The sequence below is a fragment of the Mya arenaria genome, chromosome 5 (assembly GCF_026914265.1).
Source record: "Mya arenaria isolate MELC-2E11 chromosome 5, ASM2691426v1".
In the NCBI taxonomy this organism is placed as follows: Eukaryota; Metazoa; Mollusca; class Bivalvia; order Myida; family Myidae; genus Mya; species Mya arenaria.
This window is the reverse complement of record NC_069126.1, coordinates 14,034,180-14,049,219: the sequence shown is the minus strand read 5'-3', so window position 1 is coordinate 14,049,219 and position 15,040 is coordinate 14,034,180. Positions and strand designations below refer to the sequence as shown.

General features: G+C 36.2%; 2 protein-coding genes across 2 annotated transcripts in view; both read right to left on the bottom strand.

Annotated features, from left to right (window-relative positions):
* The window catches only part of LOC128234437 (collagen alpha-1(XIV) chain-like), a 28,577-nt gene that overhangs the window by 4,618 nt on the left and 8,919 nt on the right, over positions 1 to 15,040 (bottom strand). The window lies entirely within an intron of this gene.
* On the bottom strand, positions 903 to 14,883 carry LOC128234436 (uncharacterized). The gene is made up of 12 exons (XM_052948683.1): positions 14,763 to 14,883; positions 13,686 to 13,985; positions 10,401 to 10,718; positions 9,961 to 10,260; positions 9,485 to 9,766; positions 8,385 to 8,663; positions 7,878 to 8,165; positions 6,248 to 6,397; positions 5,845 to 5,872; positions 5,579 to 5,595; positions 5,276 to 5,364; positions 903 to 1,971 (listed from the first exon to the last, which is right to left on the bottom strand). The coding sequence occupies exons 1-12, from the start codon at positions 14,821 to 14,823 to the stop codon at positions 1,789 to 1,791; spliced, it is 2,295 nt and encodes a 764-aa protein (XP_052804643.1). The 5' UTR covers positions 14,824 to 14,883; the 3' UTR covers positions 903 to 1,788.

The following is a 15,040-nucleotide window of genomic DNA, read 5'->3' as shown; positions in this document are numbered from 1 at the left end:
TCGTAATAAAATATCAGTAACGTAATTTATGTATTTAAATTTAAATTGTTATGGAATTATATGAATAAAGTTGTTTGGAAATATACATTTCTGTATGTAGACTACATGTATTTTTACAAAGGACTGTTTCATGGCGTTTTTCAAAATAGCTGAACGTCGTCTGCTTTCGTGTGAAATACGACATTAAAGGTTCAAAGAATAAATGAACGTACGGCAATTTCCACAAAATCGCACACAGGTGTTGTTTGCAAACGTCGAGTCGGCACATAGATCTTTGTGAGACTGAGCAAGCAGAGCGCAAGCACTCGGGTCCCAGTCCTGACAACATTCGGCCAGGGCAATGGTTCCAACGACGGTCATGACTGGGAGTGGTTACAATGTAAGCATACATGAAACACGCCATTTGCAATTCTTATTTGTAGAACAATTGATAAGTATTATTGGCCAAACCATGGCCGGAACAATGGTTTGGCCAGCGAAGGCCGCGACTGGGAGTTGTTACAATGTTAGAACATGGGAAGACATTGTTTACAAATCAAATTCGTTGAACAAGACAATAGTATAACCAGTATTTAACAGGTATTGGTTTTGCCAATCTGTAAGTGTGCGAATATGTCCGTATTTCAATATCAGGTATCACTAATTTAGTATTATTATCAATGAAATAATCACAAGTTTAAAACAGTTTGTGATTTTGAACCAACAAAGAGTGTAGTTTGCAAATGGAAAACGAATGTTCGTCCATATTTAATCAATACATATTATACATACATAATAAGATCCTCCGCGACATGTTTACATATCCTTTACGCCTAGTATGTGAATAAGAACTAGAAGACCGCATTATATCTACTATCAGCCAAAAGATAAGCAAACCTTTTAGACCTTCAGTGACCTAAATTTACAGTTTCATACTCTGTATGTAGAACATTAACAATATTCTAACAATAACTCTAAAATAATTTCTCAAATAATTTACTTATTCTTAAAATTACAATGCTACATTCACATATATTTTTAATGAGTACAAATGAATTAATGCCATTGTTTGAATCCCTATTGTCACTAAACTACATACGCATAACACATTTGTCCGGGTTCACTCTTTCTTATTTTCCACAAGCAATTATTGAAATTGCTGCAAACCGATAATATATAATAAAATGGATGATGCAATAGTTGTTTATTCTTAATGAAATTTATTAGCGAAGCGTTTCAAAAATAACTGTCTCTGTCTATCAGAAACCGTAAAAAAGTTACGTGCTCACTAACCCGACCTACCCTATTTTCCTCCCGACACTTTCTTTGCGTTTGATCGATATGTGGATATTTTTGTAATTTCCTAAATCAACGAATTTATTTTAGTTAATATGTTAAAATTTGACCGTTTTAAATTAAAAAAATTCTATAATAGTGGCATGTCTGTTATAGGTCCTGGGGCTTTGTAGAGAAACCCGGTTCTCGAAAAAAAAGAGAAAAAAGTAATACCTATTGTTTTGGAGATGTAAGTGGAAACGAAACAATACTACGGCCTAATGTAAGTAAAGGTATACATCAAAGTAAAAGTAGCCTTGTTTAATACCCCGGATTAATTATGACTCATGCTAGTGTAAATATTGAAACATGTTTTAATACATAGCAAAATGTAAACTACAAGCCCAGTAGCCAAAATTGTTAACAATAACCTTGTTTCGAGGCAAATGGTTCAATGAAAAACATAATTGAACAATAGAAATAAGAGGGACAAGCCTAAATTATAACTAATTCATTAGCCATTTGTGTTTCAATTCACATGTGTCCTCCATACTGATTTGCGTAAACGTTATCTTCTCCGTCTGCTTCTTGGCATTTTTGAGTAAAGTCTATATCTACGTATTCAACTTTTTTGTCCGCGACTTTCTTAATATTCTTTCCAATTGAAGCTTCTAGCGCTTCTTTGTCCAGTTTAATATACACCAACTGATTCTCCATCTACGAAACAATAAAATATATGTCAAGGTCAGTTTCAGCAATGCAGTTTCATGTTTCAATTATGTAGATGTATTTAAAACCAAAGACACGACGCTACAAGACAACACACACCAAAACAGAGACACAGCGGTACAAGACAACACACACAAAAGAAGAGACACATAACACTACAAGACAACATACACCGAACAAGAGACACAAGGCTACACTACAACATATATCTACCACGAGACACAACGCTGAAGTACAGCATATACTAACCAAGAGACATAACTACAAGACAACATATATCAAACAAGAGACACAACGCTACAAGATAACAAACACCAAACAACAGACACAACGCTACAAGACAATACACACAAAACAAGAGTCACAACGGTACAAGACAACATACACCAAACAAGAGACACAACGCTACAAGACAACGTACACCAAACAAGAGACACAACTGTACAAGACAACATACAACAAACAAGAGACACAACGCTACAAGACATCATACACCAAACACGCGACACAACGCTACAAGACAGCATACACCAAACAAGAGACTCAACGCTACAAGACAACAAACACTAAACAAGAGACACAACGGTACAAGACAACATACACCAAACAAGAGACACAACGGTACAAGACATCATATACCAAACAAGAGACACAACGTCACAAGACAACACACATCAAACTAGAGACACACCGCTTCTAGACAACATACACCAAACTAGAGACACAACGGTACAAGACAACGTACACCAAGCAAGAGACACAACGTCACAAGACAACACACACCAAACTAGAGACACACCGCTACTAGACAAGATACACCAACCAAGAGACACAACGCTACAAGATAACAAACACCGAACACGAGACACAACGCTACAAGACAACACACACGAAACAAGAGAAACAATGATACTAGACAACATACACCAAACAAGAGACACAACGCTACAAGATAATAAACACCAAACAAGAGACATAACGCTACAAGACAACACACACAAAACAAGAGAAACAACGTTACAATACAACATACACCAAACAAGAGACACAACGCTACAAGACAACGTACACCAGCCAATAGACACAACGCCACAAGACAAGACACACCAAACTAGAGACACAACGCTACAAGACAACATACACCAACCAATAGACACAACGCTACAAGATAACAAACACCAAACAAGAGACACAACGCTACAAGACAGCACACACAAAACAAGAGACACAATGCTACAAGACAACATACACCAAACAAGAGACATAACGCTACATGACAACACACACCAAACAAGACATGCAATGCTGCAAGACAACACACAAAAAACAAGAGACACAACGCTACAAGACAACATACACCAACCAAGAGACACGACGCTACAAGACAACATACACCAACCAAATGATACAACGCTACAACACAACATACACCGAACAAGAGACACAACGCTACAATACAACATACATTATATAATCACCAAACAAGTGACACAACGTTACAATACTTATGTGAGAAACTATAGAAAATAGCCCAGTAGCCAAATGTTTAAACATAAACCCGGTTTAATTGCACTAGGTAAACGCCAAACACATTGAACACATAAACAAACAAGAAACATTGATAAACAGCACAAACTCATAAACAGCACAGTGCATATATACTATATACAACAACTAGATATAATTATCAAGGATTGTTAGGTACCGCCTTGGAACGGTCAATTAAATGTAAATTTACTGGGGTTTCAACAAGTTTGTGTGCACAACCCACTCTTATCCCAACAATCCCGAATAAAGTAAAAACGTAAATTGTAAATCTCATCAACGTATACATTTAGACAAGACAACATACATTATACAAACACCAAACAAAAGACACAACGCTACAAGACAACATCAAACAAGAGACACAACGCTACAAGACAACATACATTATACAAACACCAAAAAAGAGACACAACGCTACAAGACAACATACATTATACAAACACCAAACAAGAGACACAACGCTACAAGACAACATATATTATACAAACACCAAACAAGAGACACAACGCTACAAGACAACATACATTATACAAACACACCAAACAAGAGACACAACGCTACAATACAACATACATTATACAAACACAAAAACAGAGACACAAAACAACACGACAACATACATTATACAACCACCAAACAAGAGACACAACGCTACAAGACAACATACATTATACAAACACAAAACAAGAGACACAACGCTACAAGACAACATACATTACACAAACAATAAACAAGTGACACAACGTTACAATACTTATGTGAAGAACTACAGACACCAGCCCAGTAGCCAAATGCTTAAACATAAACCCGGTTTAATGGCACTGGATAAACGCCAAACACATAGAACACAAAAACAAAAAATCACAAACAAGAAACATGGAGAAACAGCACAAAACTCCACAAACAGCACAGTGCATATATACTATATACAACAACTAGGTATAATTATCAAGGATTGTTAGGTACCGCCTTGGAACGGTCAGTTAAATGTAAATTTAATGGGGTTTCAACAAGTTTGTGTGCACAATCTCACTCTTATCCCAACAATCCCGAATAAAGTAAAAACGTAAATTGTAAATCCTATCAACGTATGCATTAAGACAAGACAACATACATTATACAAACACCAAACAAAAGACACAACGCTACAAGACAACATCAAACAAGAGACACAACGCTACAAGACAACATACATTATACAAACACCAAAAAAGAGACACAACGCTACAAGACAACATACATTATACAAACACCAAACAAGAGACACAACGCTACAAGACAACATATATTATACAAACACCAAACAAGAGACACAACGCTACAAGACAACATACATTATACAAACACACCAAACAAGAGACACAACGCTACAATACAACATACATTATACAAACACAAAACAAGAGACACAACACTACACGACAACATACATTATACAACCACCAAACAAGAGACACAACGCTACAAGACAACATACATTATACAAACACCAAACAAGAGACACAATGCTACAAGAAAACAAACACCAAACAAGAAACACAACGGTACACGACATCATACATCAAACAAGAGACACAACGCTTCAAGACAACATACACCAAACAAGAGTCACATACTAGACAACATACATTATACAACAATCAAAATAAAACCATTGGTTAATGTTAGGGGAACACTTTTCTCTAACAAGTGTTTGAGCGTTCTACCTCACACTTGTTATAAACACAATCATGAATGTGTCTACCTTGTTATCTTCTGGTCTTGCTCTTGTTTTGTTCACCTGGGTATATGTGATTTCATCATTTGAAAATTCCACAGCAATATCTTCGTTTGCTTAAAAATAAGTTACTAGTTAAGTGAAAGTGCTATCAATAAGATGTTCACAGTGGTTATATTTATCCCTTATCCCTTATCTTATATCTCATAGAAGAAAAATCAAGCACACATATAAACATAGAACATGCAAAAACATTTTGTTTTATAATTAACAGATGCAGATTCAAAATCAAATTTTAAAATGAATTGCATAATTAATGAAAACACTTACCGTTTGCTTGGGGACAGCTGTTAGAATAAATGAATGCAATAAAATAAAGTGATAGTGCTTTTGATAGTGTGTGACATTGCTTCGAGTGTAATAACAGTTATATGGATATATATATATATTTAAAATAGCCAGTTTACTAATATTAAGTATAGTCTTTTTAATTCTACTTAAAAAGTAACACGAAATTAGGTTAAAACCATGCGTAGTCGCCGTTTGCTTGTGCAATATTACCTAAAGTTATCGATTTATGTATCGTGATAAGTTACCTTTCTCGGGCTGCATTCTGCTTCAGTCCTATAACAATTTTAGCAAATTATAAATAACTAATATATATTATCTTAACGCTATGCATGAAATTCACTTTCGCAATGGGTAACAGTTATATTCCGATCAATGTCTAAAATTTAAAGGATCATAGTCGTGCAAATTTAGTGTTCAATGAATTCAGTTTGAAAAGAAAATGAAGCGATTCTCCTGCTTTATCATTGGGCCATAATAAGTTCAACGAATTTAACAAACATGTTTCTTTTTTCCTGTGTACTTTGTGATTTCATCTGTAGTTTCATTTAAAATACATGCATTTGGGTCGTGGCTTATAAGAGCAATTCCTAAAACTAAGGGATCCTGAATTTCAAGCAAATCACTATTAAAAGGTTAGTATCCACTTACGTTTATACTGTCGATAACACATTAAAAAACCAATTACTAATGCAATAACGGCAACGGCAACAGATATCAACAGAGCATGAATAATGCGATAAATTATTTCCTTCGGAGTTCGATTCTGGTCTATGGTATCAATTTGAGCATCTCCGTCATCTGGAAAATTGTTTATGAAATATCAATAACATTGTTAAACGCGTGCTAGAAGAGAAATCATTCGGATATGAATACCACCCTAGTGGTAGTAATGGTAACTACGACTCTAGTGGTAGTTGTGATTAATGAGACCCAAATGGAAGTAATAAAAAAACCAATTGGAAGTAATGATAAGTGCGACTCTAGTGTTAGTAATGATAAGTACGACCCTAGCGGTAGTAATGATAAGTGCGACTCTAGTAGTAGTATTGATAAGTACGACCCTAGCGGTAGTAATGATAAGTGCGACTCTAGTGTTAGTAATGATAAGTACGACCCTAGCGGTAGTAATGATAAGTGCGACCCGAGTGGTAGTAATGAGAAGTGCGACCCGAGTGGAAGTAATGTTAAGTGCGCCCTTAGCGGTAGTAATCATAAGTGCGACCCTAGCGGTAGTAATGACAAATGCGCCCCTATCGGTAGTAATGACAAGTGCGACCCCAGCGGCAGTTATGTGCGACCCTAGTGGTAGTTAAAACAAGTGTCACCCTAGCGGTATTAATGAAAAGTGCCACCCTAGCGGTAGTTATGATAAGTGCGACCCTAGCGGTAATTATGACAAGTGCCACCCTAGCGGTTGTTATGACAAGAGCCACCCTAGCGGTAATTATGACAAGTGCCACCCTAGCGGTTGTTATGACAAGTGCCACCCTAGCGGTATTAATGAAAAGTGCTACCCTAGCGGTAGTAATAATAAGTGTGACCCTAGCGGTAGTAATGATAAGTGCAAACCTAGCGTTAGTAATGAAAAGTACGAACTTTTTGGTTGTAATGATAATGCGACCAACCTTTCGTACGACAAGTATGCGACTCTAGCTGTGGTAATGATATGTTAAACTCTAGAGGTAGTAATGATAAGTGCGACACAAGCTGTAGAAATGATACGTGAGACCAAAATGGTAGTAATGATAAATCCGACCATAGTAGTAGTAGTATGTGTGTGCTACCCTTGTGTTTGTTATGGTAAGTGCGATCCTAGTGGTAGTTATGATAAGTGCGACCCTTGTGGTAGTAATGATAAGTGCGACCCTAGTGGTAGTAATATTAAGTGCGACAATAGCAGTAGTAATATTAGTGCGACCCTTGTGGTAGTAATGATAAGTGCGACCCTTGTGATAGTAATGAATAGTGCAACCCTAGCGGTAGTAATGAATAGTGCGACCCTTGTGGTAGTAATAAAAAGTGCAACCCTAGCGGTAGTAGTGATAAGTGCATCCCTAACGGTAGTAATGAATAGTGCGACACAAGCGGTAGTGGTAAAAAGTGGGACCCAAGTGGAAGTAATGAATAGTGCCAACCTAGCGGTAGTAATAACAAGAGCGACCCCATTGGTAGTATTGATAAGTGTGACCCTAGCGGTAGTATTGATAGGTGTGACCCTAGTGGTAGTATTGATAAGTGCGACTCTAGCGGTAGTATTGATAACTGCTGGAGCACCTACCTCTGTATAATGTGACTTGAGTTGTCAAAATTTCTGTTACATGTTGGTAAGTGTAAGTTGCAAAACACTCAAGATTCATTCTTCCTCCTAGGCGAATGTTCAGCTCCTCAAGCGTGATTGAGCATTTGACATCCTTTAAACAACTTACATTTTTCTTTTCTCTGTTTTGCATGTATATTAGTTCTATATGTGAAAGAGGTAAGCTTTCAGCGTAACACGTAACCACCTTGGGGAATTCTTGAGTAATTTTCTGATTTCTTGCAACGTTGAACGTGATGTTAGGTATAACTGAAATGGAAACATAAACAGGATAGTTGTAGCAAAGATATGGTGAATAATCAAATTTTAATGTCCCATGATTTTGAAAATATGACATAGAAACACACACAACAAAAACGAACTTTTGCCAAAGCTGAACAGCCATACCTTCATCAACTTATTAATAGAATTTTACATTTTAAAGTCGTAATATATGCAACCAGAACAATACAATATCAAGACAGTTACTTGGTATTTGTTGGAACGCGTTGAGTTTCGACTCAAAGTATTGGCACTGCGGTGTACATTGCACTGTGGCACGGTACATGTTCCGGGAGGCATTGAGTTCAATCCAACTTTCTCTTGTTAGGCCATCAACTTTGTTTTCTGTTTCCTTGAATAAAAATGTGTTTCCGTCTGCTGTCCATTTGATGTTACACACTGGGTTAGAATCGATCAGCGTGCATTTGTACACTGTTTTCCCCGGACGACTGAAGATATCTTCTATAAGTACATGGGAAGGAGGATCTAGAGAGAAAAAATTGGTAGAAATTAATACAATTAAAGTATGAAAATAACAGTCTCACATCTTAAAAGCAGACTTCAAAGATAATTGCATCATGGTCAACGCTCCAAGCACCGCCGGGTTATGACAAGTACAATATTGTCAATGTGCGATGCTTATTGGCCACATAATATTTTTGTTCATTTCAAAGAGTTTAAAGAAAGACAGAAATAAAATGTAAAATGTCAAATTACGAATATAACGAACACACATTTTTGCCTTGAAAGATTGTAAACTAGGTCATTCCATACTTATGTGAAAAACTACAGAAACAAGCCCAGTAGCAAAAAGTTTAAACATAAACCCGGTTAAATGGCACTCTGTTAATGCCATGTCCGAATTGAGTTTAAATAAAGAACAAACTAACATGCATAATACAATTTAGTTTCAGTCAGTTAGTTTTGATAGTGGTCAAGTTAGCAATATTCTTTCAAATGACACCATAAGAATAGGTAATTATCAGGTATCAAAGTTTAACATTATTGCCAATAGCAAAATAAATTGTCAAGCCTTTTCGTACATTTGATGACTTAAGCTTCATTCCAGTTTAACAGAATGAGCTATTAAGTCAGGTTTCATCTCATCGAAGGATCATGCGAATAAAAGATAAACAAAGTGGAAAAATCAACATCGTGTCGTTTGTTCACCAGTGTCAACACATCATATAAATTTATAATCATTTCATCGTTTCTCGCATGATAACTGAAAGAACGCTTAGAGAAAAATGTCCTGAGAATTGTTCATATCCTATCAAACATTTTAAGATAGTCAAGATCATACGTACACGATATATTAAGCCAACGCTCTTGTGATCTGCCGGTGAAGTAAGAATTGTTATATTGACATCTTATGTTTTTGCCATTCCATTCTCTTTTTACAAAACGCAGCGTAGCTTGATAGGTAAGGTCATCATGTGAATGTGTTAGACCTTGGTCTATAGTGATGGTGTCGACAATGAATGCAATTTCTGGTGGCGGCCTGCTTCCAGTCACCTTGCAAGTAATGTTGGCAGGTAAGCCTTCGCGTAAGTCTTCTGTATGGTTAATTTCTACAGCACTTGCTTGACCTGAAATGATTTGTTAATAATGCAAATAAACAAACGGAGAAAAACCATGATGGAATAAGTAATATTATTTATGTATTCATAAATTATCCAACTATTATACTTAAAAAAAGGAGAACCAGCAGAACCGTACAAACTATGCATTTGATTTTATGAACATTATTCAAAGAATTAAAATAGTACTAATGTTACATTACCAACAACGTATAGTTGATATTCTTCACTAAATAACGGATCTTTCACCGCTGCATTCAACACAGAACATCTGACGCTTGCCAAGTGATCTGCGTCATAAGCATTGCAAACAATTGCTGAATACATATCTGGTCCTGATTCCTCTGTTTTGCATGTTCGTCTATTAAACAAAACCTCCACAGTCAAGTCAGTTCCAGTCGCGTTACAATATACGGGGATAGTGTGGTCCCGCTTAGCAATGATGTACATGCCTTCGTCCTGTAGAGTTGTTACAGGTCCAATGGCAGGCTTCGTTTGGGGTACTGAAATAAACAAGAACAAAAAGATAAAAACAATGTGTATTACTTGAATATTTCATTATATCAATTCATATGCGAATATTCATTGAATTGCATAAAAGGACAATTTTTCAGATGCATTAGAAAAAGAACTTAGCACATACCTGGGACACTTAGTTGAACTATGTTCGTGTGTTTGCCATTTCTACATCTAACGTTATAAAGCCCGTTCCTTCCCTGGTCAAAGTTGTGAATTTCGAGGACAAACTCGTAGTTTGGTTCCTCACGTTCTATGAGATTAGAGTCAGTGTCGACATGAAGCACTGACCTGGAACTAGGAATGCCTTTGTACCACTCACGGACATAAATGTCTGAATGGGTAATGACGGCAGGGGCGGCAAAATAGCCCAACTCCACAGTGGTTCCGGTCAGTATTGGCAATTGGGAACGCAAATATACGTAACCGCATGTACCGGTGAGGTCTAAAAAATTAATCCGCCAATTGACAAACTAATTGACATTACAAGGAAAATAGTTTTACTGCTGTTAGTCTTTTACTGTTGTTAGTCTTAACACTAAACACTAAATCACGCTAAAGAGAAACGAAGTAATAAAGGAGAGTCGATAAGAAAAAAATAATGGTATTAAGACCATAACGTATAATATTAAATAAATCGAAAAATGATTGAAAAACATTGTCCTGGCAAGGGTCATAAGTCAGCAATTAAATGCCTCAAACGTATTTGATCGAATCTTTTTCGAACTTAAAATAGGTATACTTTATCAAGGTATTTGGTAATCCTATCAATTATTGATAACATGATTTCGATGTATGTGTAGTATGTTTGCGTTGCTTTTATATTTTGTGTCACTCGTTCTATTGGGCCCTAACCTTATTTCTATAAGGTTTTTACTTGAACGTTTGAGAAAGCCAGATCATATCAGGGGCGGATCCAGGATTTTGGGTTAGGGGGGGCGTAACTTTTATATAGTGCCGAATTATTACAGTAAGGGAAGGCGGGAACGTTTAAATTGCGTGCACTCTGTGTTATGTACGAGTACATCTCAAAAGGCAATGTTGTATAAAGATACGCGAGCGAAGCGAGCGAAGAAAAAATAGGAAAATATAGTATATTTTATTGTTTCCATACCAAAGAACATGTAAGCTCCGGGAATTTTAGGGGGGGCGTGCGCCGGGTGCGCCCCCCCCTGGATCCGCTAGTGCATATTGCTTTGCACATGTCGTTTTGTCGGTCAGAGGATCCAACTGGTGGCCGGTGGGTCAGTCAGTATACCATACCCAGTCCAATTGATAAGTATAAACTTGGGTTCTAATGTTTTAAAAATTGGTTGTGTGATTTTTCATTAGCAGCAGATAAACTATATTCATTTTGTAGGTCAAAGGTCACATTTCTTGTCCCATTGATAAATAGAGTGTGATTGGGCCTACGGTCTTTAAAACAGCTGATGATCATATTTCTATTAAATTTAATATGTCAAAGGGCACGGTCGGTTTGGCATTGTACTGAACAAAACGTGCCATTTATATCTCGTTTTGGCCTACAGACCGCAAAGTTTGTGTGAAGTTGTCGATGGTCGGCGTATGACTCTTTTTATTATGAAGTCACTCAGTCAAACATAACTGTCACTGGGACTTTGAACACAAACGCGATAGTCCGTTTGATAACTATAGTATGCTTGGGCCTGAGGCCGTCACTTTTGTGAAGAGGTTGGTGTTAGCAATCGGATCACTCTTTTAAGTCAGTAGGTCAACAGGTCGTCGTAGCGTAAACACGAAACGATTGTGTTTTAGACTATGCTTGGGCCTACGGTCTGGATAAGAATTTGATCATGATCAGCAGATGTTTATCATTGCTTTGAGATAGGTAGGTCAGAACTCGTTGTGGCGTTGACGTTAAACACAAATCCTTGTCGGCTAGTTGTCTTTGACCAGCAGAATAGCTCTATCGACTTTGAGGTCAGAATCTTAAAAGTCACGGTCGCGTTAACCTTGAACACAAAAAGCTGGTAACTCTGAAAACTAGAGTATTCTTTGGCCTACGGTACTTGAACATGGTAAGGAGGTTATGACTAGCAGATATCCGTAATGGTTTTAGGTCAGAAGGTCAAAGTTCCTTGATAAACAAAACACTTGTCAGATTAAGTTTTAGAGTATATTTGGGTCAAAGGTCTGGATTAGAGATTAATAATGATCAGCAGTTTACGCCTGTTGGTTTTGAGATAAGTAGGTAACATATCGCGGTTTCCTTGACGCTGAACACTTAAACCTTGTATAAATGGAGCATGATCGATCGAAGGTCCATTACCTTGGCAAGTTTGTCAGCATTGACAAGCAAACTATATATTATATTGACTTTGAGTTCAAAAAATTAAACGTCAAGGTCGTGTTAGTATTGAAACTTGTTATTATTATACTATAATACTTATTTCATTGAACTATAAGCAACTATCTTTAAATCTGTAGAACTTTCATTGACCATATAACCTTATTTTATCCTCTAACTTATTCTCTACTGTCATGAGGACGCATACATGTTTTGCTGCCAAACTGAAACTTAGCAAATCCTATAACAATATTACGATCTGGTCAATAACTATTCATATTATCCTTAAACTTGAAGGGAGGTTAGTCATAACCTTTTAGTACCCCGTACACATTTAAAGCAAAGAGACTAATTGGCTGCCAATATACATGTGTTACAATCAAATCCTCTGCTCTAATACTGGTTATCCCTACTACAAGGCTATATCGGGGGGATTTGTCAACATACTGTGACAGTTGTTGCTATTTTGCAATGATATTTATGAATGCTTGCTGTATGCACAAACCGTTTTTAAAATTAATAGCATACAACTGAACTTCACATTTCCAACAGTTTATTTGCATCGGTTGCCTTGTTCATCAATGTGTTTCTAATGAAACTACAGGGACAAACCAGTCTCATAACCAGTGCGACGGCACAGAGACCACATAGTAAAAGAAATGTACACACTAAGCAGGGTCAAATTAGTAAGCATGTATGTACAACTTGTAATACATTTAGTAGTTACCATCATTGAAGATTAAAATATTACATATCGTATTTATTCCGGTATCTTATCGGAGACAATCGTGATTTGAATATATATTTAAAACATGTTCTAACACTCATTCTCCATTTACGAAATAAACTCATATGTTTATACCTTAAGCAAAGCATCATCCTTCGTACGAGATATAAAGCATCTTTTTTCATATGATCGTAAGCGGGTGCCATTATTAACCCATTTGTCTCAGAAAATCAAAAACATTCTTTATGAAGTACCTTATACAAGATGAGGGGATATGTCACTCGAATGATTAGCATCGTTGTGAACAATGTTTCAAGATTAAAAACTAACATTTGCTTTCGTATTTTTCGTATTACTCGTCATGTAGGAGACATTACCTATTATGATGAGAATTGCTTGCAACGACTCTTCATCGCCATACTTCGCCCGCAATGCGGTGTTGTTCCATTTTGCAGCAAGTTGATCCGTGGTCAGGTAAAAGCGACCTTCTTCTGCTACATATGTTTTACTATATAGCCGGGGTCCGTCATACCAAGAACTTAATACAATAGCATACTTGTATTCGAGAGTCACTTGTTTGTCACTGTTATATACTGTCGGTGTAAAAATGATATTCACTCTTCTGCCAGCTATAGCAGGCTGCACAACTTCCAACAGTCCAGATGTAGATGAATTCACTAGAAAAGAAATAAAACAAGAGCACGGAAAAACATGCTTCAAGAATAACCCGAGTCAGTTGTTGAATGGGTAATTGTAATTGTAATTGTGAAACCGATAACATCTATAAAAACTTCAGTTGTCCTTAACGTTAGTCAATCGCACCAACAAAGAAAAAATGGGGAAACTTGTTTCACAATACATGCACTTTGTATGTGAAAAAAACACTCTTTGTTTAATAACTTAGAATTCTTGAATTTAGCGATTCAAAAACAGCAATACAGCTCCAAATGAACAAATCTTATTGAAAAAAACTTTCGCTACTGAACCTCTTACTTCAATAAATTGTTTTTCCAAAAACCTTTTGATCAATTGCATTTTGTTTTCAATTTAATAAAAAATATATTGCTTGCGGATATTAAATTAGCAAAAAATGCCTTATAAACACAGTATGTAACCATTTTTTGTATCTCTGCTTCGAACGTAAAATGGAATATTTCCATTTTATCAAGGCCAAAAAGCATGTTTGTTATAAAAATAAATCATTTTATTGTTAACTTCTTTTTCGTTTAATTCTTGGAATGATTTCAAAGTGATATTGGGTCAATCAAACAATAAAGTATCACACCTGCCACAGCGGTAGTCATAAAATCATTATCCATTCTGATAACTACAATGATATAATAGTTTATAACTAGCCTTAAATATGTTCAGATAACATTTATTAAATTCAAATGAATACGTCTCTATTTTATGTGATGCACTTCACGCATTATCATAAAAACACAATTACAAACCTTTCAAGTTCCCCTGACAAATAATTACGATGTAAACCAATACTATGGTCTTATACTCCATAATGATATATTAACCTATTAAGTTAGATAAAAATCAAATTGTTAAATATTTATATTTATTTTCACTTATTCAAATAAAACTATACAATCGATTGCTTGATTTGTTCGGAAACGTATTATACAATGCTGCTAAACTTCCTTATGGTATACCATGACCACATTCGAGAATACGAATGAGTTGTGTTTCAAGTTTCGTTTATGCATTGTCCTCAAAGAAC

Coding starts and splice junctions, on each gene's coding strand:
- LOC128234436 (XM_052948683.1), bottom strand. CDS start 14,823: ATGGAGTATAAGACCATAGTATTGGTTTACATCGTAATTATTTGTCAG. Junction 8,166..8,384: donor CGCGTTCCAACAAATACCAA/GTAACTGTCTTG, acceptor TTTCCATTTCAG/TTATACCTAACATCACGTTC. Junction 5,873..6,247: donor GTGTTATCGACAGTATAAAC/GTAAGTGGATAC, acceptor AAATTGTTATAG/GACTGAAGCAGAATGCAGCC.